This window comes from Bison bison, unplaced genomic scaffold (genome assembly GCF_000754665.1).
Source record: "Bison bison bison isolate TAMUID 2011002044 unplaced genomic scaffold, Bison_UMD1.0 scf7180017864373, whole genome shotgun sequence".
NCBI lineage: Eukaryota > Metazoa > Chordata > Mammalia > Artiodactyla > Bovidae > Bison > Bison bison.
This window is the reverse complement of record NW_011494945.1, coordinates 6242009-6266536: the sequence shown is the minus strand read 5'-3', so window position 1 is coordinate 6266536 and position 24528 is coordinate 6242009. Positions and strand designations below refer to the sequence as shown.

Here is a 24528-nt window from a genome sequence, read left to right as displayed (position 1 = left end):
TTATTAAAGGACTAAAAGCAAAAATGTCAACCTAGAACTCTATCCAATGAAATCATTCAAAAACGAAAGCACACAAAAACTGTAAGAACTCATAACCAGTATCTGTACCAACAAAACTAGAAATGTTGAAGGTTAAAAGACATCCTTTAGGCAGAAGGTGAATACCAGCAGCAACATGGTACCTACACAAATGAAGGAAGAGCACAGGCATAGTAACTACATGGGTAATACACAGGACATCAATCATTACAACAGTAACAAAAAACAAAACACCCCATCTACTGTGAACACCATGCTCATCAAAGTAACAGTTTGTCTTTAGCAATGTTCTAGGGGTCTTCAATCCACTCTTCTGGGCTTTAAGGCTGATAGAAGAGTGTTTATTCTCTCTTCTTTAGTCCAAGTTCTGCAATTTCATATAGAATGTAATTTTGCCCCAAACATGGGCCTACAGAATCAGATTTCACATACCAGCATGTGGCTTGGTACTAAATATTTATACTAAATAAATATTTATTTATTGGTACTAAATATTTATACTAAATATTTATTCTATTCATATAAATATGAATAGAAACCCAATTTTACTTTACATGCAATCTGAATGAGGCAGAAAGTCGCAAACAAGCTTTCAGATATCTAACAGCAGATGGTATTCTCATAAATACTTGGTAAACTAGCACCTAAGTAGATGATTTCTATTTGAGGAAGATCAACTTTTTTGTCAATAGCAAGGCAAACCAAGTCCTCCCTCCAACTATCCTTTCTAAGGCTCTGTTCTCCACTGGTAAAAACATCCCTTAGCTACTATCTGCTGGTCTTGAGGAGCAATGAAACACTGAGTAGACAAGCCATTTCCAACAAGACTAAGGTAAATTCACTAGCATTAAATTTCATAGTCAAAATATAAACACACACTTCAGTTAATAAAAAAAAAAGCAGATTAACCCAATAAACATGTAGATTTATTTTAGATTGGTTTGGTACATGATACAGATTGGTTTTGCAGTTTTTAATGAACTGAAATAGAAATTTCTAAATACAGCAGTGTCTGCCTGTGCAACAATTATCCATAAGGTAAGATATGGGATTTTAATAGAACTACAATCTGCATGAACAAATCAGGTGAAAAATCTGAAAATGTTTCTATATACTTTCTGGATTAAAAAAAAAAAAAAAACCAAATCATTAATGGCTCAAGATACTAAACTGCTCAAGAGGGGAAAAGGCTGTGAGTTCACTGTAAGAGCTCTTCTTGTAAAATCTAATTCCATATTATGATTCTGTTAGAGCAGTATTCAAAACTACAGAAGATGAGAGGCTTCGTCAGCTACATTTTCACAGAAATAGCTATAGCGTTAACATTAATGTGTGGCAAGGTATTCATATCTAAGTAAATGACAATTACACCATTGTAGCTAATTTTTACCCCTTTGGGAGAATGGAAATTCTGTGTATTTTCAACTGAATTTTGTACTTAAAGCAATCACTAAAAGCTAACAGCCATGGCACCATAATAAAAATTTTTGTGAGGTACCTAGAATATCACTACTGAGAGAAACACAAAAATGTGAGGTAAGCCTACCTTTTCCCAAAAACCTTTGAAGCCAGAGATTTTAAACAATTAAGGCACTTGAAAACATTAGGTATATGTACAAATGTGCAAGTAAAACAAACTTTAGCTGTACCAGCAAGTAACAAAGAAACAGTAAATCTTCACTTTAAGAACCTTTAATTATCTAAATATAAGGAATTCTGGCTTATGAAATGGACCAAAGCAACTTGTCTTGTACTATAAAATATTGAAAACCAGTACTAAAATCGGCCCCTACAGGCTAACGAAACTAAAACAAAACATCTTAATGACCTAGAAAAGCAAAAGTTCATTTTAAACTGATTTAAGCCCCTGAACTAATCCAATGTGTCAAAGGCAGGGAAGAAATATCCCTCAACCTGAAAAAAACTAGTGCTTCATGAGGAAACTAAAAAATAAAAAGTACACATGCTTTTCCTACAACAGGAATTGAAACTAAGAAGAAAGCCTGGGAGAGGAGAAACAAAAAGTTCAATCTGTTTATCCAGGGCAATTATCAATAAAAATTTAGTCATCTGATCAACTAAATTTTTTCTGAAATTATACTGCTCACATTTGCTATTTCAAAACTTAAAATGACTGTCTCATTTAAAGAGTTAGTAAATGATTGTAAAACAACTTATTTCTTCCTTGTCTTATAGAAGTTACTTTTCAAAAAAGCTCAGTGGAAATCTTTTTAAGGTACAACAGTGTTAGGATACTTTTTTGAAGTACAAAGGAAAACACAATTAAATCAACTTTATCTTTATACTTTTTAACAGCCGTAAGAAAAATGGTGGGAGGTCCAATAGATGAAGGCTTTCGACTCTGTAGAACATCATTTAAGTCACTCAGGCTTGAAATAAAGTAGCTAAGTTTTCAATTAAATACTAATAGTATGGTATCTAAAAGCAGGTTTACTACTGCTCACATCAACAGTTACATCCTCAAACCAACTTTTCCCTTCATTAACGTAAAAGAACAAATCACCAACATTTTTAAGTTACAGTCTACCTTTCAGTCTGTCTTTTAAGGCACTGTTCTTTATTTCTCAATGATATAAGGTGCTTTACAAGTATGAACAATAACCTGCTATACTTTTCATGTTGTGTATCCTCTCATTTCTTTAAATCTGGAATGTAATTCCCTGTGTGGCATCTTTTTTCTAATGTAGAAAAAAATAACTGTTATCAAGCACAAAATTTTACTCTAAGGGTACTAAATTTATAAATTTATTCCACTTTTGAAACGATAGCCAAAAATCCACCTGACTGATGCTCATTTGGCACATTCTTCTCAATTCTGGTCACTAAACTACATCCTGAGTTAGGATGAAAATAATGCAGCTTTCAGGCTTAAAATGATTACATTTAAATTGCCAAAAGAGTCATGAGGTTGTCTGCGCAGGACAATGTTTTCCATCACTTAAAGTTACATTTGGCATGTCAAGCAGAGAGAACACAATCCCACAGCAGCAGCCATGTAAAATGAAAGACAGCCACAAGGACTCATGCAGCGTACTTTAAATAGGCCCGTTGAGCAAAGTGACTGAACTGATTCTTCTTCAAGGGTGATGCTCCTATATGCATCCTTTGAAAAATTAAAGATCCTAGAAGAGCGTCTTCCATGTGGGACATCTTGAAAGATAATATTTTGGTTTCAGTGAGTTACACGCCAGTCCTTGTTAATTTAGTGGGTCTCTTTACAGAGTGTGGTAGTTTCGTTCTTTAGATTTGCAGAATTTATAGAGAAAGAAAATTACAGCCTGCACACCCAAGACAAGGACAATTCCTCCAATGAAACTGGCTGCATCAAAGGTAGACTTCCGCGTAGGGTGTATAGTTGGAGACAAAGTGGTATTAGTTGTACCTGGTTAAATGGGATAAAAGAAATAACAATACTTAGTAAGATACTCAGGAAGTCTCATGATCCTCTATGATAATTTCAAGACTCATCTGAGGCTTTTTGTCATGTGTTTCTATAAAGTATTTCCTCTTGTGTCAACAGCTTCCTAATTGAGGAAGACAATCATTTATCAATCCCACTCTTCATTCTATCCAACATCAAGTGGTCAATGGTGCTAATATAATTTCAAATATGAAAAGGAAAATTTATTCTCTTGGCACATTATGCCCTGTGAACATATTAAGCACTTTTAAAATTTGCAGTTTCTTCAGACTACGTATCTTAGTTAATTGCTAGAGTAAATATTAATATGTGTTTAAAATTCATACTTTGCATTTTTCTAAATTTATAAAAGGTAAATGAAAATTTGATTACAGGTTTTCAAATTACAAAAATAATCTTAATAAAGCCAAAAAAATTCACAGAACCAAAATTTTCAGTATTACCTAGAAGTAAAAAGGATGGCTATATTATCTTCAAATTGACACAGTCTAATACAGCACACAACCAATCTCCAACAGTAATCAGTGTTTAATTTTTAAGTTATAAGAAATTAGATTTTACCTACCAATTGTACTAAAAGGGTTTTGGAAAACCGTTACTATCTAATTCTAACATTCACGCCAAATGTGATTACAATTTTAAAATGTTTTAGAGGACTCTCAGCAAACCTATCCGTATTGCTGTAACAGCCTACTACCTTGGTCTTCCAAATCTAAGAGATGAATTTCAGTTCCTAACTATTTAAGAATAAAATTGGGACATGATAACAAATAGTAAAAGCTAACACTGCACACACATCCTATCTCACTTAGTTTTAAAACCCACAATTACCTGATGTAGTAGCTGTGGTGGAAGTTGTAGTAGTGGAAGGCAGAGTTGTGGTTTTAGCTGGAATGCAAATGAAATGTATTAAAAACTTAAATTTCTCAATTATCTAGCATCTATCTTTTAAAAACATAACTACCACTTCAACATGCTTCCAGTTGTTTTTTTTAACAGAATAAAGGCCAAATCTCAGTTAATGGTTTACTAACATATCTGCACATTCAGAACATTAGCTTTGAAGTGTATTCTAAAACATTAAGCAATCATAAAGTTGTATCTATGTTAGCATCTATGTACATATATAAAAATTTATATATACACCTGGATACAGTTTGCAAAAAAACACACAGGTGGGCAAGAATTTAGGTGAGGGAACTATTGGTTCTTTCTCAATAATCCTGCTTCTAAGACAAAACCCATTAACTTAGTAAGTTATGGTAAGAAACGAATACAATTCAGTATTTCTTAAAGTAGATATCAAGATTTATCTTCTTCATTTCAGGGGTTTGGCAAACTTCTTAACGAGGCAGACAATAAACATTTTAGACTTTGTGCACGGTGTAATACACAAGCAGCCAAAGACAAGGAGCAGATGAATCCACATGGCTGTGTTCCAAAATTTTTATTTATAAGAACAGGTGCCCTAAGGCCCTAATTTCCCTCATCTAAATGATGTTAAGAGCCCAAGGGTAAGCTCTCCTCTACTGTAGCACATGAGTTCAAATAATTATCTGCTGGTGTCTCTAAAGAAATGCACACTCATGGGAAGAATAAGTTTGAATGTAAATACATTTTAGGAACTACAGAACTATGTTAAAAGAGACTTCAGACAGTATCAATACTACCAATAAACATTAGTAAACACTATGATATGTGCACACACTTATTTGTACTCCTTTCTCTGTCATTGTAAGCACTGTGGTCCCACTCTTGGTTGGACAGTTAGGTCATCTTTCATTTCTCCAAGCTATGAACATCTCACAGGGAAATATGTGATCTCCTCTCTGATAGGATGGATTCTTATACAGATTTCCTAGATTAGAGGGTATGGTTATTTTAAGACTCATAATCTGTTCAAAGTTTTCCTTGCTTGTACCTTTTGTGAAACCACAAAAAAATGTACTTTATAAATTAAACATGTATCAAGTCCTTTACAATACTAAAATACTATTACTAATTTTGTCTGACAACACTGGGAGAAAAAATTCGCAAATTTGCCATTTGTGTCTCACTATTCGGGCACCCCACTCCAGTACTCTTGCCTGGAAAATCCCATGTACGGAGGAGCCTGGTGGGCTGCAGTCCATGGGGTCACTAAGAGTTGGACACGACTGGGCGACTTCCTTTCACTTTTCACTTTCATGCATTGGAGAAGGAAATGGCAACCCACTCCAGCACTGTTGCCTGGAGAATCCCAGGGACGGGGGAGCCTGGTGGGCTGCCGTCTATGGGGTCACACAGAGTCGGACACGACTGAAGCGACTTAGTAGTAGTAGTATTCACCCTCTGAACATGGCAAAAAAATTATTTTTTAATTTGCATTGGTTTCAATCTCTGAAGCACTAGAAGCCTACTACATAATCAATGAAGACAGGGCTATGAGGTTTAATTTTTAGATACTTGTAGAAGTTGCCCTCATTTTTAAAAACAGTTCTCTAGAATTATCACAACGGAATACCCATCTGGGTTCAATCTTGCCTCTTTCCAAAAGCCTCTCTACACAGAATAAGTTATTATAATGCAAATCTCATCATATGATCTACATGGTTTAAACATCCCAGCAAGGCATACAATGGCACTTCTCAGTCTGGCTCGTGACCTGTTGATTGTCGTGCTTGTTCTCATCTTATTACTGGATACTCCAAGTGCAATTCCCTGACTTTATTATATTACACTCTTTCACCTCTCCTTCACATGTGCTGTCTGCCCTGCTCTACTTGGGAAGTTCCCCTCTTATTTTACCAGGTAACTTCAAGACTCAGACTGTCAACCTCCAGGAAGTTGTCACCACATATTACTCAACACACACACCTTCCCACAAATACCCCAACACACTGTGCTTTCTGACCTTTCATAGTTCCTACAAGAGACAAAATACTATCTTACTTCTGTTCCTATATCCCTATCTTCTAACCTAGTACTTGTCCTGGAGTAGATGTTTTTATTTACTCTATTAAACTGGTAAAAAATTTATACAAGGAGATAATATTTAATGCTGTTGAAGTGAAGTGACAGTCACTCAGTTGTGTTCGACTCCTTTGCAACCCCATGGACTGTATAGTCCATGGAATTCTCCAGGCCAGAATACTGGAGTGGGTAGCCGTTCCCTTCTCCAGGGATCTTCTCAACCCAGGGCTCAAAGCCAGGTCTCCTGCATTGCAGGCGGATTCTTTACCAGTTGAGCCACCAGGGAATGCTGTTGAAGGTGTGGTTTAAAAACTTTCTGGTTTCTGAAAAGCAAACAGTATTAAGAGCCTTAAGATTATCATATCCTCTGACCCAGAATGCTGTTTGAATCAATCCTACCAGAGCTGGCAGCAAGTATTTTCCTGTAAGATATTCACTGCACAGAGAATGAAAGATGACCTATCCAACTAAGAGTAGATGAGTAAAGTGCATACAACTACGTGTGCAGTACGAAGGCAATTCAAATGTGCATGGGCATGTCAACCAATTTCCTAATAAGTGTATTTATTAGGAATCTATAGATATAAATATAGTTAGTTCTGAAAGAACTGAAGACATTTTGGTGTACCTATGGATGACAAGAATTAATTTCCTTTAGGCTTCTGTATTTCCTTAAGAGTTCCACAAAATCCACAAAACGCAGTTTTCAGACTCAATGTACAAAACTACAACAAATCTGTTCAGATTCAATGAACGTGAAACACTACAGTTATCCGTCTGTTACAAACAGTACATATTAATGTAATTATTGCAGTCCAAGACTAAATGTCTACTCATTTTTAAAATTAAACTAATGATTTTTAGGTATTAATTACTAAAGTTACTCATCAACAAAAGTTTAAAAAACCCTCAAAGGAGGAGGAAAAGAGTCAATATTCTTGTATTACCTGTAGAATTGGTTGGCGTTGGTGTGGTAGTGGGCACTATTTAAAAAACAAACATGTAAGTCAAAGCTGTCTAAAATATCATAATCTATAACACTATTTCCCAACCTGCAGTCATTTGAGTACTTTTACAATTTTTTCATTTTAGTACCACCTATGGAGGAGACAGACAGTTGCTGTCCCAACATCGGTCCTCCATTCTTTAGAAACAGCACCAATTTTTAGTGACACCCTCCCCTGCAAAAACATTTCTTAGTCTCCCCTGCAGCTAGGTAGCCATGTGTAACTGCTAGAAAGCATCCGTAAGGTAGACACAGGTCTCTCACTTTCCTTTCCTCTTCCTGTTGGCAGAAAAACCATTCTGATGGCTGGAACATGAGCATTCACCTTGGACAATAAGGGCAAAGCCATTTCTGAGGAATGACACAGTAAAAGCATAGAAAGAGCCTGGGACTCTAATGATTGCAGATGCTACTCTAGCCTGCTAGCTCCACTCAAGCCCAGATTTCCTTTACATGAGAGCCAAATTAATCTTATCAATTAAACCACTTGAATTTGGAGTTTTGTGTCCTTGATGGCCAAATGAATAGAATTATTCAATTTTTCCTTAACATATTTTAAAATTTTATACTCTTATTTCTAAGCAATATTATCATATAATTAAATACTAAAACTATTCATTCTTTTACCACCTAAACCATATTATGGACTGTATGTAGGGTATAACTGATCTCATTCTAAGGAAAGTTTCAGTTAGAAAGTTCAAGTTGGGGTGAGGGAAGGGAAGGGGAAATGACTACTGAAACTACTTACAGGTAGACTTGAAGGTTATTTACTCTAGAAAAATCTTTTATTCTATTTAATTATTAATATACCAAATTAGGAATTTGACTTTCCCATTAATTTATAATCTTTTTAGAAAAACCAGCTTTCATCCAGGAATTTTAACTATTTCCTGGGCAAAGATGAAAGGTTAAACCATCAAGTTTCTCAAACTAAAATACAGAAAACGGATGAATAAAGCAGGGATTCATTTAATCAGAGCACAAACTAAGCTGACTGTGATAATCACCAGTACCATAATAAAGAAAGTGACAGAACAATGTTGTTCAAGCCTGTAAAATGCAGCAAATAGAGAGGGTCTAAAATTCAGTGAGTATCTGGAAGAGGTTAAAGAAAAATAAAGTAGAGGAACAGATATCTGTACTTATAGCATTCCACATTATGTACCACCAAACGACTAAATCAAGCTTCAATGCAATGAGTATGAATATGCTATTAAGATCCAAATTTCTTGCAAGATAGAATTATGGAAATGCTTCAAACCAAATATTGAAATAAGGTTTCCTAAGGCAATGATCTTCCTCATCTCCTCTTCTCAGATACCATAGTGAACACTTACCAGAACAGAATCCTGTGGTGTTCACCACCTTGCAATCACCAGCTGTTGAATTATCTGAACAGTAGCTTTTACCTGTTATGGGAAGTGAGGGTGGTGTGGGATGAAGGAAAGAAGAATATCAATTACTCACTTATGTTATCTCTGACTTTGTTACTATGCTCCAGAGTTCCTCCCCAAGATAGAACTCAAGTACAAACTCTCTAGAAGTTCACAAATACTCCATTATTATCTTTTCCCCATTGTTTTAAATACTACACAGGATCTCTCCAAACATCCTTCTAAAATCCACATGAATATACTGAACAGATAAGTCAGAAACACACAGACCTCAGAACTGTGGTATAACGAAGGTTGCTAGAATTCACAAGAGGGCTGAGTCAGTAGGGAGAAATGCTTAGAAACTAATAAAGGCTTAGTAAACATGGGAGGTGCTCCAGAGCAGCAGCTCTGTTCCAGACCTCTGCTTTAGTCTTCTACACTTTCTAAAACTGCTTTCCTGGATGGGAAGATGTGTAGCAAGAGTAAGAGAAAGTTTTCCCCAACATATTCAATGGTAAGGCATCCAATCTCCAGAACTTGCGGATCCTGTCATACAAGAGGGGAGGGGCACACTCTTAAATTCCATTTTATGACCTAAAGAAAAGTGACCCTTATATAACAAAAAAGTTAATTCAATTCAAACTTAGGCTAATTCCTTATTTTTAAGAGGTTTTTAAACTTTCTTACATACTAATATAATTTCCAGAACTCTTAAATTTTTCAATGAAGAATAACAAAGTTTAATACCATGTAGCTTTGGATTTTTCTTTATATAAAAAGGAAACCTGAGAGATTATTTTACCAATAAGAAAAAATTCAACCATCTTATATTTGCAGAAGATAAATACGGTTCAAACATTTTTCAGGGCAACAGTTTTCAGGGGAAAATCCCTTAACTTTCTTTCATGGCTAATTTCAGTGTACTAGTACACTTAACCTAACCACAAAGGTCTAAAATTTCTCTTCCTTTTAAAGGTATTGAGCCTTAACTATCAAGCCTAAGAAATTAAAGGGGGGAGCATGGGAGACATGGGAGACAAGCATGGGAGACAACAAAAGATTTTAGGGGGAATATTAAGCAACTGATATTTTAAAGGAAAAGTATTCGATTTGCAAAACAAACAGTGCCCACCATCCTAAATGTTTTACATTTCCAAATGTTCAAGAATACCTTGCAGCAATTTTTTAAAATGTTAGAACAAAACAATATAGCATTCTCAAAATTAAAGCAAACCCAAAGATCTTACCTTTACATTCTATCCAAAAGCAGGTAGCATTACCATCAACACAGGAAACACAACTGTTTCGGCTTCCACAGATATCTAGGGGTGGGAGTTAAAATATATAAAATCCATCAATCGGTAGCTCATTCCGAGTCTGTACTACTTATCTTTGTTAAACAGCAGCAAGCACTGCATACACTACCAGACTTACTTTTTCACAGAAATGGCAAAACTTAATAACTCATTCACAGAGGAATGGATACAAATGTGCTACACAAGAGAATATTATTCAGCCATTAAAAAAAAAGAAATCCTGTTATACACTAAAACATGGATGAACCTTGAGGACATTATGATGAATAAAATTACCTGGTCACAGAAGGACAAACACTGCACGACTCTACTCACATTAAGTATCTAAAATAGTCAAAGTCTGAAGCAGAATGTAAAATGGTGGTTGTCAGGGGCTGGGAGAGGGGAAAATGTTTGCTGTTCAATGAGTACAAAGTTTCAAACAAGATGAAAACTTCTGGAGATCTGTGCTTCTAGTTTATTATGGTACAGTACACTTAAAAATCTATTACAAGGGCTTCCCTGTTGGTCCAGTGGTTTGGAATCCGCTTTGCAATGCTGGGGTTACTGATCCCATCCCTGATCAGGGAAGACCCCACACGCCTCAGGGCAACTAAGCCCCTGTATCAGAAGGGCACACCTAAAGTCTGCGCTCTGAAACAAGACAAGCCACCCCACCGAGAGAGGTCACCTCTGCAGGAGGAAACTAGAAAAAGCTGGCACCTAGCAACAAAGATGACCCAGCATAGTCAAAAATAAAGAACAAAAATATCTTCTTTTTAAAAGCTATTAAGAGGGTAGATCTTATGTATTTTTAAACCAGACACATAAAAAACCCCACAAAACTATAAAGCGGTTTACTAAAAAATTCTTTCCAATCATTATAAAAGACTTATGAAACCAGAAGGCAACTCAAGAGAAAGGGGGAACAAAGCACAAGCTAGTGTTAACACTCAATACTTCATGGTGCCTATCTAAACAACCCCTTGTGCACAGCAAAAATTTCAGATGCTCAGTTTCTTGAGGCATTTTTAAAAAAGAAAAAAATTGGAAAAAAGGCTGTTAGAAGGCCAACACTACACACAGGGAAATCACCGCCCCCAAACATCAGATGTGAAATGGAATTTTTAATAGTAATAAAGATTTATTATAGGTTGAACCCAAGCTCCGATGATGTCTACTCTGAAAAACCTGAGATCATAAACACAAATGATCCAAGCTTTCCAGGGGTTTCCATGAAAGGATAAGAGACAACTCACCTGGAAGGGGCTACATTCACAAAATTTAACAAGTTAGCATGGTCTTTGTCAATAATTTAAGCCAAACAGCTCTGAGACAGAACATTGAAGAAGGCTACATACAATTCAGTGTCTGGACTATGGAACTGGGCTCTACACTTTCCTAGAAGCTAGGTGCCTCCAAAAATATTCTCATTTGCTTTCCCCCTGCCTAAAAAAAGAGTTCTGCAAAGAGGAATTGCATTTCAATATTTATCAGAAATTGGAACAAATACAGTACTTTTTTAGGGGTAGGAGGAGAGTTGCAAAGTAAGTAAGTTCAGAGGTTTGTATACACCTGAAAAACGCTAGTTTAAAATCTTTTGTGCTTGTAATGAATGCTTGGTTAGCATAGCGTGTGTTACTTACAATGAACTAAACTGCTGCCTTTCAGACTGCAGTGTATCCAACCACCACTTAACAGAAGAGACTAATCATCTCCTTTGCACTCATTTCAAAATACACAAATACAATTAACGTATCTCCAAACCTCTCTTCAAACACACACACACACCCTACCAAAATAAAAAAAAATTCTAGGAGGAAAGTACCAAAAGAGCACAAAACAAATTCTGCTCTATCATCTTGGAAATAGTGAGGTTAGAATCTCCAGTACTGTACTGCAATTTACTTTCCTCATTAAAAGATGTTTACAATCTTTCATTATATATTTTATTTAAACCCCTATAAAACACAAAAACTAGAGAAGATATTTTCAAATAGATCGGCCTGGAAAAAAATTCTTACACTGCAGCAATTCTTAGGTCAATATGTTACTCCTTACCCAGTATTAACTAGGATAACCCATCAAACTGGACTCTTAAGTTTTAAATATCTAGGGAGGGCCTTCACTTTATTAACTCAAATTTATCTCCCCCTCTGTTGCGCGTGTTGTCATGACATTGATTTTTCTGCTGTAAGACTCTCAGGGTACGTTTCAACCAGTCCCCAAATGGAGTCAGAGCTTAACAAAAGGTCCCGATCGGGTTCTGAAAAATCGATTGACCTGGGTTCCAATGTCAGCTTCACAATCTCTAAACACAGGATTCTAGTGGAATTACTTTATCTCCATCCAGCTCCTAGGTTTCACCACTTATCTTCCAGTTTAGCCTAAATTTCTAAGAGATATACGCGAAACACCGGGTACACAAATAGGTACTTTTCCTCCTTTGCACACAGCACCGAGTATAAAGTTTTAATTAATTAAATGCTCAAACTTCAGATATATCCTGCAAAATCTATGTAATTAAGTCCCAAGCGACTAATTTTTTCAGACCCAGGACTGAGACACCAGCGCGGATTTTTGTCTCCCACCTCTCTTTCCTTCTTTCGCCAACTTCGGGAGAAACCTCCCTTCGAAAAGACGACCTGGGTTGCCCGGGTGGACACAAACGACTAACCTCGGGGAGAGGGAGTTGGGTCTCATCGCCAACTTTGGAGGCGGTCGCCTCGCCCCCCAATCAACCTCACTGCCGCCACCGCAGAAGGAAGCCACGTCCCCTCTTCAGAGCCTCACGTGAGGCTGGGGATTACTAGGCGCTTTTATACAACACCTCGGCGCGGAACACTGTGGGGTCGCAAACAACCCTACGCCCTCCGAGGCTCCCCCAACCCTTCCAACCAGGGCACTCCGCAACCGCTGCCACCTCGGCCCGGCCCCAGCCGGACTCGGACGGGCCGCCATGTTGCCGGACCGCGGCCCGCCCCGGCCCCGCGCACCACACGCAGGGACGGCCGCTCGGCCCGACTGGCGGGCGGGCGAGCGCAGAAAGCCCGTTGGCCGGCGCCCACCTGGTGCTGGAGTGGTGACCGGCGGCGGCGGGAGAGTCGTCGGTGACACCGGGACTGTCGTGGTGGTGGGCGGTGGAGACGAGGCTGTAGTCACGTTCGGGGCCAGGGGGGTGTTCCCAGCCGCTGTGATTACGCAGAGCGCGGCCAGGCAGCCGACGGCCAAAAGCAGCGGGCGGGACAGCCCAGACATCGCGTCCTCCGCGCTGGCGCTAGAGCGAAAGCTGGGACAACCTAGGCTGCGTCCGTCCCTCTGTCCACTGCAGCGCCGCCTCCGAGACTCCACTCCCCCAGCGGGATCGCGCCGGCGTCACATGAGGGCGGCGTGCGAAGGCGGGGCGCCGGCAATACCAAGTGGAATCCTCTGGGAGGAGGGGGATGGAGGAACCGAGAGGAAACCGAGGAAAGGTTTTCTCTCAGGCGACTGTATTGGCCAATCGAAGAAACTGGCCAGATACAGGAAACTCTTTTCTTTGCCCTCAGGTTGCCATACAGGGCGCTGCCGGGCTTTTCTCGTTCTTGCAATAGAGAAGGATCCCACCTCGAGTCAGATGGAACAACCTACATGATGTGGCGACGGCGTCCTCGCGAAAGACTTGCTAGGCCCCATGTGACCTCTGGGGCGGCGCCTTCCCGGACGGATTCGAGCTGGGCGGAAGTTGTTTCCGAGCGTTTCGGTTAGAACCCCGGCAAGAGTTAAGTTTTTACTGTCCTCCGGCGTTCCCAGCATGCTTGCATAGGTATCCTTCGTAGGACCCGCGCATTTCCCCGTGAAAGTCGATTTCGCTGAAAGTAACCTTGTGTTTGGACACCCCAGGGAGATGGAGACCCCACGCATTTAAGGAGTTTGTGCTCCGCCGCCCATGTAGTGAGAGCGGCTGAAACACCGAAAGCAGTCTGCTGGTGCCGCGCACCATTTACTCTGCCACACTTTCCCACCCTGACTTATCTTGGGGATTTCAGCCAGCGGTAGAAACAGCTAGTCAGTGCCACCTTTGTAGTCGAAGAATCAAAGACAGTATGGGTTGGAGATTGATCCGGTCTGTTCCCACTCCCACTTCACAGGTGAAAACACCGAGACTCAAGAGACTTGACCGAAAGGCGCAGTTGCTTAGCCTCAGGGCCGTGTTTCAAAATCCCTATCACGGCTCAGCGTTTTAGTGAGATGAGCGCCATCTGATGTCCAGTCTCACAAAAATATTTACAAGTGCAGCCATGCTTAATATCAAGTGGTTAAAGTTCGGCCATAAAAGCTGTATTTAACTCTTATTTTCAACTATTTGTATTTATCATCTAATTTTAATTACAAACATTAACCCTTTAAAATAATAGGACATCAGTTGCTTTTTTTGAGATCTGCTTTGCTATGCAAACCCCGAAAAAGACTGTATATATGCACCTTTAAAAAAAAATCTAAACTTGAAGTCTTTCCTAACCCAACCCTAAAATCCAATCAGTACCCTCATGACTATGAACATTTGTTCCATCAACTACGCTAGTTGGAGATTTGCTTGGATGTAAACAAAAAACTCGGTTTTTGACTGATCCAACCAATGGCAAGAAGTGTCAGGACAGCCAAGTAAGTGAGGTCTCATCCGTCTTCAAACAAAAAAAGGTATCTTCTCTCAGGATATCCCTCACACGGTGTTTATTTAGCGCATAACCTGACTCTAGAGCAAATGAAGGCTACTAGTCAACCGTTATTATTTTTAAGGTTAAAAATATAAATTCTCTTTTCTTCGGATAGCTCGATGGAGTGTCTTGTTTACCTCACTGTGGAGGCCATTGTTTTACAAGTTGCCATCTCGGTGTTTACCTCTTGTCCTCAAATTTTTGTTAGTGTTTTTAGGGGGACATTTCACTTTCTTGAATTAAGACTAGAAAAGCATCACCAGTTTTTTTTTCTTTTTAATTTTTTTTTACATGGCATCTGTTGAGCTAGATCAAGAACTTCAAAAGTTTTTTTCACCCTTTCAGATCAAGGACTGGGATCTAAAATACAGGATTTTTAAAAATTGAAATCTAGTTGATTTACTGTGTTATGCTGTTTCGCTGATCAAAGTGATTCAGTTATACATATATACGTATATATCTGTTTTTAATTCTTTTCCATTATAGTTTGTTACAAGATATTCTTTATAGTTCCCTGTGCTATACAGTGGAGAAGGCAATGGCACCCCACTCCAGTACTCTTGCCTGGAAAATCCCATGGATGGAGGAGCCTGGTGGGCTGCAGTCCCTGGGGTCGCTAGGAGTCGGACACGACTGAGCGACTTCACTTTATTTTTTCACTTTCATGCATTGGAGAAGGAAATGGCAGCCCACTCCAGTGTTCTTGCCTGGAGAATCCCAGGGACGAGGGAGCCTGGTGGGCTGGCGTCTATGGAGTCGCACAGAGTCGGACACGACTGAAGCGACTTAGCAGCAGCAGCAGCAATGTGCATATGTTAATCCCATAGTCCCAGTTTATCCTCCCAAACCCCTTCCTTTTTGGTAACCATAAGTTTCTTTTCTATGTCTGTGAGTTCATTTTGTAAATAACGTCATTTGTACAATTTTTCAGACTCCACATGTAAGTGATCTCACATGATATTTGTCTTTGCCTGACTTCATTTAGTGTGATAATTTCTAGGTTCATCCGTGTTGCTGCAAATGGCATTACTTCATTCTTTTATGGCTGAGTAATATTCCATTGTATTAATACATCTGTGTACCACATCTTCTTTATCCACTCCTCTGTCAGGAGACATTTAGGTTACTTCCATGTTCTGGCTGTTGTAAATAGTGCTGCTCTGAACAATGGGGTGCACGTATCTTTTCAAGTTACAGTTCTCTGCAGTTATATACACAGTGTTCTTGCCTGGAGAATCCCAGGGAAGGCGAAGCCTGGTGGTCTGCCGTCTATGGGATCGCAGAGTCGGACACGACTGAAGCGACTTAGCAGCAGCAGCAGGATTGCTGAATCCTACGGTTATAATTTTTAGTTTTTTAAGGAGCCTCCATACCATTTCCATAGAGGCTGTATCAGTTTACTTTCCCACCAACAGTGTAGGAGAGTTCCCTTTTTTCCCTTTCTAGCATTTGCTATTTGTAGACTTTAATAATGGTCATCCTGACTGGTATGAGGTGATACCTCATTGTAGTTTTGTTTCTCTAATAGTTAGCATTGTTGAATATCTCTTCAGGTGCCTGTTGTCCATCTGTATGTCTTCTTTGGGGAAATGTCTATTTAGGTCTTCTATCCATTTTTTGATGCAGTTGTTCATTTTTTTTGTTATTGAGTTGTGTGAGCTGTTCGTATATTTTGGAAATTAAGCCCCTGTTAGTTGCTTCATTTGCAAATATTTTCTCCCAGTTCATAGGTTGTCTTTTTGTTTTGTTTGTGACTCCCTTTGCTGTGCGAAAGCTTTTATGTTTGATTAGGTCCCATTTGTTTATTTTCGCTTTTATTTCTGTTGCCTTGGGAGACTGACCTAAGAAAACATTGCTCCGGTTTATGTCAGAAAATGTTTTGCCTATGTTCTCTACTAGGAGTCTTACGGTGTCATGTCATTAAGTCATTTTGAGTTTATTTTTGTGTATCATGTGAGGGAGTGTTCCAACTTCATTGATTTATATGCATATAATACAGTTTTAACATGTTTTATTTTTTTTTCCTTTCCCTTTGCTATATTATACTTTTGGCTTTTATAGTTTGTTTTTTTTTTTTAACTCTTGATTCATGTTTATTTAATGGAAAACGGTAACATGGAAATAAATGGGTTTGGGAGCCAAAGCATGATCTAGAATCCCATCCCTATCATTTTTATTTTATTTTTTAACTTTACAATATTGTGTTGGTTTTGCCATATATAACATGTTTTAAAGCTTAACTAACTTTCAACAAAGTTAGAGAAGGATTGTAATAAGGCAAAGATTAATAGTGAGCTAAAACTGTATATTCAGATTCTTAACGTTAACACTGTGATTCGGGTTGGCGATAAAATACTAGAGATGCTCTCCACTTTGACTGTGGATATTGCTTTGATAATTGTTCCAGGGTTTCATAGGGAAGCATTACATTTTATAGCAGTTGTTCTCAACTTCGGCTGCACATAAGAACCACCAGCAAGTTTTGAAAAGCAGTGATGCCTGGGTACTGATTTAATTCGTCCGGAATGAAGTTTGGGTATCAGGAGTGTTAAAAGCTCTGCAGATGTTTTTATTCTGCATCTTAGGTTGCAAACCACTGCTTTACTCTTGCTTCTCAAAGTGTGGCTTATGAACCTGTACCATTCATAGCCCTTGAAGACTTGTTATAAGTGCAGAATGTCAAGCCTCACCTCAAACCTCCTGAATCACAGTCTGCATTTTGTTCCATATGCAGATCAAAACATACACCTACTAAAGTCTAAGAAGACCGCTTTACACTTTAACCCATGGAGAACTATTCTACCCTCCCGAGTGGCTGCAATACTTAGTGGTGAATCCTCTACAAAATTACATCAAGCAGGACATGTTGTGAAGTTTTTGTTTCTTTGTTTGGGTTTTTACTTGTTTTACAAATGTATGTAAGGTTGGGGTACAAACAATGCAAAACTCCTGGATGTGCAGGAGTCTTGGAGCCCGGCCTAGGTTCCCTGTAGACTGGCACGTGGGATGCATTTCTTTTTATTTCTATACTGCTTTAAATCCTGGGCAGGCTAGAACTTTCCCCATTATATCTCTTAGTCCTTTAGGAAACAGAGAAAGTCTTGTTAATAACTCATTCCTTAGGAACAACCCCAAAGTTCAAGCTGAACTATACCCAGGCAGCTTCCTGATACTCAGCATTACTTGCTACCTTCTCCTGTGCCCAGGCATCTTTGTGCTCCTCCTAATCAAACCAGTGAGTGGTAAAGGAAATCAGTCCTGAATATTCATTGGAAGGACTGATACTGAAGATGAAGCTCCAATACTTTGGCCACCTGTTTTCAAAAAACTGACTCATTGGAAAAGACCCTGATGCTGGGGATGATTGAAGGCAGGAGGAGAAGGGGACGACAGAGGATGAGATGGTTGGATGGCATCACCACCTTGATGGACATGAGTTTGAGCAAGCTCCGGGAGATGGTGATGGATAGGGAAGCCTGGCGTGCTACAGTCCATGGGGTCGCAGAGTCAGACACAGTTGAGCAACTGAACTGAACTAACCCTATTTTGGAGTGCTGCTTTTCAGCCACAACACACCCTGATGAATATTCTGCTTCTTAGCAACACACCCTGATGAATATTCTGCTTCTTAAAAATATTCAAGTGATTCTGTTCTGAATGGTGAAGGGCACCACCCTGAGCAGCCTAAGGGTCCCCCACCCCTCCTCTGAAACCCCAGACTTGGCCCCGTTGCCTCTCCAGCAGTGGAGGGCTCACCTCCAACCCAGCCAAGAGCTCTGGGACCCTGCATCAGGCCTCTAGTTGCTGTCCCTTGTGACTGGCCAGTGTTTGCCTACCTCCCTTCTGCCTTGATGAAATCAGTTTCTTAACCATTTTTCATTCTTTTCTGTGTGTGTGTGTGTGTGTGTGTGTTTGTGTGTTGTTTTGGGGTTTTTTTGGCCATGCCACTTGCAGGATCCTAGTTCCCTGACCAGGAATCAAACCCCGGCCCTCTGCAGTAGAAGCCCGGAGTCCTAACCACTGGACTAGCAGGGAATTCTCCTCATTCTTTTCTGTTGTCACACTTCAGTGTTTAGTAACTTTTATCTTTGTTCTGCATACCTGTATGCCCCAAGTCTCATGTATCTATGACTTCAGTACATTCCAGTGGTTCTTTTTTTTAATTTTTAGTTTTGGTTGCACCGGGTCTTCGTTGCTACGAGTGGGCTTTCTCTAGTTGCAGCAAGCAGGGGCTCCTCTTCATTGTGGTGTGCAGGCTTCTCGTTTCAGTGGTTTCTCTTGGTGCAGAGCACGGGCTGTAAGTGTGCTGGCTCAGTAGTTGTGGTGCGCGGGCTTAGTTGCTCTGTGCCATGTGGAATCTTCCTGGAGCAGGGATTGAACCCGTGTCCCCTGCTTTGGCAGGCAGATTCTTGTCCACTGTACCACCAGGGAAGTCCCCAGTGGTTCTTAATGTGTGGTCTCCAGATCGGCATCACTTGGAACATGTTAATGCACATTCTCCAACTCACTCCAAATCCACTGAACCAGAAACTGGTGTGAGGTCCAAGAGCCTGTGGCTTAAATAGGCTCAAGCATTTTGATGCACACTGAAGAACGTATGATTCATCACATTTTCAAAGCCTGCTTTCAAGTGTCAGACTTTATGTTGTGTTACTACTGAGTTTGTTACAAATATTTTGTATGATGTATAAAACTTACTGGAGATATGGACTGACTAGATTTGCTAGTTTTAAGTCATGATTCCATTTTGGGAAGGGTATGAGCAATATAGTAGTTTAAAAAGTGAGTTCCCATGAGGGAGAGAGTATCACAGGTTGATAGAGATTAATTTTTATTTTGAGGATTATACCTTTGAATTAATTCAGTCAATTGGAAATTAGTATGTTAGTGAGAATAGCTAACACTGAGCGTAACAGGGATTTGTTGTTCTTGAAATGATAATAATGTTCTGTTAGTGGCAGTTTCTCTGGTTTTTGTGGGTTGACATTCCAGAAAGGAAACCAACTTTTGTTGAATTTATGCTTTATGTCAAGCATCATTAGAGGTGTCTTCACAAATTAGTTCAATCCTCAAGCCGTTATGAGATGTGCCCCGATTTTACTAATGAAATTGAAGCCCAAAAGTAAATTATATGTTGTTATTGATCATATAAATTTACTCGGGGAACCACCACAGTATTAGAGCCAGGGGGTAGCTGACAAGCTTCTTTACTTCTTTTAACAAATGAAGAAAATGCAAAGTTAAGTGATTTGGCCACCATTTTGCTAACTAGCTGGGACTAAAACAAACACACCTGATTTTAAATATGTATAAAATGTAAATACTCTTGAGTATGGAATCCTGAGGTTGCCAGCCTTTCATTCATTAACAAATAGCTGGCATTGTTTGGAGTTGGGGAAAACATGTTCTTTGGGTAGAATTTTAAACATTTATCTCAAATCTCCTCCAAAATGAACAGATACCACACTCTGCTTATCAGCATGGCTGGCTGTAAGATACAGCGTTATGTGCTTGCCTTTGCCATATCAGCTATTAGTACAAGGTTGCATAACTAGCATTTTGTATAAATCATCAGAATGCCCTTACTCTTGTATTTGTGGACTTGGAAAAATTTAGAATTCCTTCTATTTAATCAAATCAAAATCTTTCAGTTTGGTTAAATCAAAGTCTTATATTTGGATTTAGTTGGATAAGCTTGTGTCCCTTTTAATGGTTTCTCCAAATGTTACAGTTAAATATATAAATCATTCTAAGATAGAATATATTCTAATACAGAAGTATCAGTGTGTGTGCCTTTAAATGATGATGATAAGAACCACTGCATATGTAGATTTGTGATTAAAGTTTCTACACACCCTGAAAGTGGGACGGGAGAGCAGACAAAGGGACTGTGAACTTGCTCCTTTAGGTGGTCAGTGGAGTTCTACCTTTACAGTGCAGCTAAACTAAAAATAAAGAGTTTCTTGTGTCCATGCCGATACCCCAGTTCTTTAACAATATTAGATGAATGCTTAATTCTCACTGTCAGTAAGAATCGTTCTGCTGCTGCTTATTACATGACTAATGCTTGTAATGTGTTTTAACCAGGATTTTTGCAAAGCGTCAGTTTGATTTATCACATGCTTCAGGAGTTGCTGAGACTCTGTGGCAAGCTCAGCACCCCTTTGTTCGAGGTGTCATCAGTGTGACCGGAGGAACCCTCCAAATACAAAGAGCTGGGATTCTTAGGTAGGGTGCAGGTCCTCAGAGTAGAGGAAAAGGAGATAGCTCCTCTTCAGTGTTTTCCAAATTTGGCTGTTAATCAGTCATTGCGGGAATTTTTAAAAATGCAAGTTCCTTGACAACACTCTGAAGGTCATACACCAGGAATTTATTAATCATACATATATTGAGCATTTAGAGCATAACAGTTAGTATTCTAGATCCTGTCTACAAAGTATTGATTCCCTGAACTCTGAGAGCTGCCCTGTGTGGTAGGTACTACTGTTTTGAGACGAGGCAAAAAAGACAGCAAAGTTCTTGCCTACGTTCATGCAGCGAGGGAAGGGCAGAGCCAGGACTCTAACTTTGGCTGTCTGGTTCCAGAACACACGTTCGTAATACTCTGCAGCCCCCAGATCATTGATAGCGTGACACAGGCAGTACGCTTCTTCCTCATCCACCTCAGACCTGAGGATGGAACCATATCACTGTAGCAATGAAGCTGTTATTAGGAAGGAAGAGAGGGAGGGAGATAGATGGACAGATGGATAGATATATAGATACTGGTTGGCAGGAATTAGGGATGGCGGGAACCAGAAAGGTAGGTGTAACTATGAGGGCTAGCCAAGGGAGGTCTTTGTGGTGCTGAAAAAGTTCTGTGTCTTGACTGTGGTGCCAGTCACGCAGATCTGCACAGGATAAAATGACAACGCTGCTACTGTCGACTGCCTGGCTTTAATATTGTACTTTAACATAAGATGGGCTTCCCTGGTGGCTCAGATGGTAGAGAATCTGCCTGCAATGCGTGAGACCCAGGTTCAATCCCTGGGTCAGGAAGATCCCCTGGAGGAGGAAATGGCACCCACTCCAGTATTCTTGCCAGGAGAATCCCATGGACAGAGGAGCCTGGTAGGCTATAGTCCATGAGGTTGCAAAAAGTTGGACACAACTGAGCATCTTTCACTCATAAAGGTAGGACCTCTGGGGAAATGGTGATCAGTACACAGGACCACTCTATTTTTGCAGTTTCCTGCGAATCTATAACCATTTCAAACTAAAAAAATTTTTTAATCCTTTGCCTCCCTTTGGCAAAACCCAAGTCAACTAGAGGGCTGTCTCCTGAAGATTGAGAGATCGCTCTTGGAAGACAGACCTTCATTTAGCGCAAGAAAAGTGTGATGGCTCTGGGCAGAGCAGCAGTGTGGCAGCAGAGGTGGTGAAAACTGAGAGTGGCCACCACCAATGCAGACAAGCGTGCACTAACTACAGAAGGGGGCCGAAACTTGCTGCTGTGTCTTGCAGTGATTCCCAAGTGACCAGTGCTCAGGTGACTAAGTAAGAACCTGGGGAGAGAGCTGGGTGAATGCCAAGAATCTGTGTCCCATGTTTAGAGACTCTGTGGCTCAAGGATACGTTCCAGCCACCTGCGTTGAAAAAGTTCCCTAGTTGATACCTCTTAGCTTAAGGAGCAGCTGATAAAACTGGATCCCAATAGCATCTCAGGAATCCACTACCGTGGGGACTGTAACTCAAGCCCTTGGTTTTCACATGGTTGGTGTGACTCAGAGACAAGCTTTCTACTCATTAAAAACATCCAAAGTGTATACCCTTTTCTGAATGCTATGTATAAACAAATATTACAATGAACTTTTTTCTATTGCCTCTCCTATTTGACTATTTACCAAGCTTCTTATGGAAGAAATATAAACAGCAACATAATTCTATTATACTTACAAATGTTTTAGGATTCAAGGCCATTAAGTACTGCTGCTAAGTTAAGAATGGTTTTGGCTACAAGTAACAAAATCAACCAACCAACAAACAGTAGTCTATTTGTCTCTATAGTAAGAAGTCGAGACATAGGTAGGTCCTTACAGCTTGAGAACTGGAGCTGATATCTTTGTGTTCTCTTGGCCTTTCCTTCATGGCTCCAGCCTCTCTGCATTCAAGACTGGATAAAAGGGAAGGGGCAGGACCACTGGCATTCTGCTCCTGTCTGACTGGCCGATACAGTAACCCATGGCTACTCCTGATGCAAAGGAAGTTGGAAAATTGTGTATTTTGCTTTAGATAAGAAAGGAAAATGGGGAGGGATTGGGTGTTGGAGAGCTACCCTACAGCGTCTGCCACAGCTTTCAAATTAAATTTTGTCAAACACCATTTAATTAAATCTAGAAAAAGCTGATCAGATATATAATAAAACTGTCAGAAAATACTGTTGTGAAAGTTAGGCATAAAGCTGTCCACTGGCAGTAATTACACAATTTTGTATTGGTCTTTCATTCTCTGTTGGAACTGATTCTAGATGATGAAGAACATCTGTTCCTTCAATCAATTGCCTAGATCGGAGAAAAAAATGGAAAAAAAAATTGTCAAGTTTCACGTATACCTTACATTCTTAAATTGAGTCCTGTCTAGCTTAGCTAAGGCTACAAATTAAATTAACCTCAGTCATAAATATCTTAAATTTCTCTAGATGTGTGTACTCTGTCACACTCCTCCACACCTGCTCCGGGACTCTTCCAGTCTGTTATCCTCACTGCCACCAGAGTGATCTTTTAAAAATGCTAATATAGTCTCACCTCCCCACTTCAATAATCTCCCATTATCCTTAGGATAAAGATCCAAGGTCGTTACCATTACCCACCTCCCCGCTCCCCTTGAGGGCGCCCTGCAGCATGCTCCCTTGCTCTCGGCTCCAGCTGGACCAGCTTGCAGCACCTCAGCCACCCCATGTGCCCTTCCTGCCACAGCTGTCTGCTTTGCTCTTGCCTCCCACTCCCCCTGCCTGGTCACCTCCTGGCCTTCCTTCAGATCTCACTCAGTCATCACTTCCTTGGGGGATGTTTCCTAGACGCTACCCTGCTTCCCCACCGGACTTATATCAAGTTCCCCTTCTTTATAGGAGTGATCAGGGATAAATTTGACACTTATTTCTATGCTTCCTGAGTTAATTTCTGATTCTGCCCTGAAGGCAGAGATCATGCTGTTGCTTAGTGCTACTCAGTGCCTGGCACAGAGTAGGCACCTCATCGGCATCCACTGAACACATGAATTAAAGGCAGCCCAAAGCCACGCTAGTTTGAGTCTCTGTACTCATTCAGTGGCCACAAGCCAGAACTCCCTGATTGGAACTAGACTTCTGATGGTTCCACAACTAAAAAAAAAGGCAGCAGGGGCCAGAGAGCCAGCCCTAATCATAGAACTGTGCCCCCTGCCAGGGTTTGGGTTGAAGCAGTGGTTGAGGGGAAGGTGTGATTTCCATTTCATGATCCTTTATGGGGACACGGTCAGTGCTGACACTGACCATATGCTAGTCATCTCTCTCTTTTTTCTTTTTTTTTTTGGGGGGGGGGCTGTATTTTTTCCATCCCAATTAGAAAACATGACAGAGCAGGACAATGAGTATATTCTCAGGATGGAGAGCAGGGAAGAAATGGACAGACTCACCTTTGTCCAAAGAGGATGTGAAGCCTATTCTCCAGATTGGTTTCATAGACACTGAATGAGCACCTAC

At 40.0% G+C, this 24528-nt stretch overlaps 2 protein-coding genes across 3 annotated transcripts in view; both read right to left on the bottom strand.

Annotated features, from left to right (window-relative positions):
• Positions 1-943: 943 nt before the first annotated feature.
• Positions 944-13485, bottom strand: CD164 (CD164 molecule, sialomucin). 2 transcript variants are annotated; one of them, XM_010856628.1, is made up of 6 exons: positions 13182-13485; positions 10066-10140; positions 8780-8851; positions 7381-7416; positions 4313-4369; positions 944-3442 (listed from the first exon to the last, which is right to left on the bottom strand). In XM_010856628.1, the coding sequence occupies exons 1-6, from the start codon at positions 13369-13371 to the stop codon at positions 3276-3278; spliced, it is 597 nt and encodes a 198-aa protein (XP_010854930.1). In that variant the 5' UTR covers positions 13372-13485; the 3' UTR covers positions 944-3275. The 2 variants fall into 2 exon arrangements, with proteins under 2 accessions (XP_010854930.1, XP_010854931.1); XM_010856629.1 differs by lacking the exon at positions 7381-7416 and having other exon boundaries at positions 13182-13481.
• Positions 13486-22180: 8695 nt separating this feature from the next.
• PPIL6 (peptidylprolyl isomerase (cyclophilin)-like 6) overlaps positions 22181-24528 on the bottom strand; it is a 36627-nt gene continuing 34279 nt past the window's right edge. The window contains exon 8 of the mRNA XM_010856627.1: positions 22181-23350. Within this exon, the coding sequence (XP_010854929.1) occupies positions 23239-23350 (112 nt within the window). The 3' untranslated portion in view covers positions 22181-23238. The remainder of the gene's footprint in view (positions 23351-24528) is intronic.

Excerpts from the sequence above, each read along its gene's own strand:
- CD164 (XM_010856628.1), bottom strand. The coding sequence starts at position 13,371 with ATGTCTGGGCTGTCCCGCCCGCTGCTTTTGGCCGTCGGCTGCCTGGCC. Across the intron at positions 8,852-10,065 it reads CTTTTGGATAGAATGTAAAG|GTAAAAGCTACTGTTCAGAT; the intron begins GTAAGATCTTTG and ends TTCCCATAACAG. Across the intron at positions 3,443-4,312 it reads CACCACAGCTACTACATCAG|GTACAACTAATACCACTTTG; the intron begins GTAATTGTGGGT and ends CCATTTAACCAG.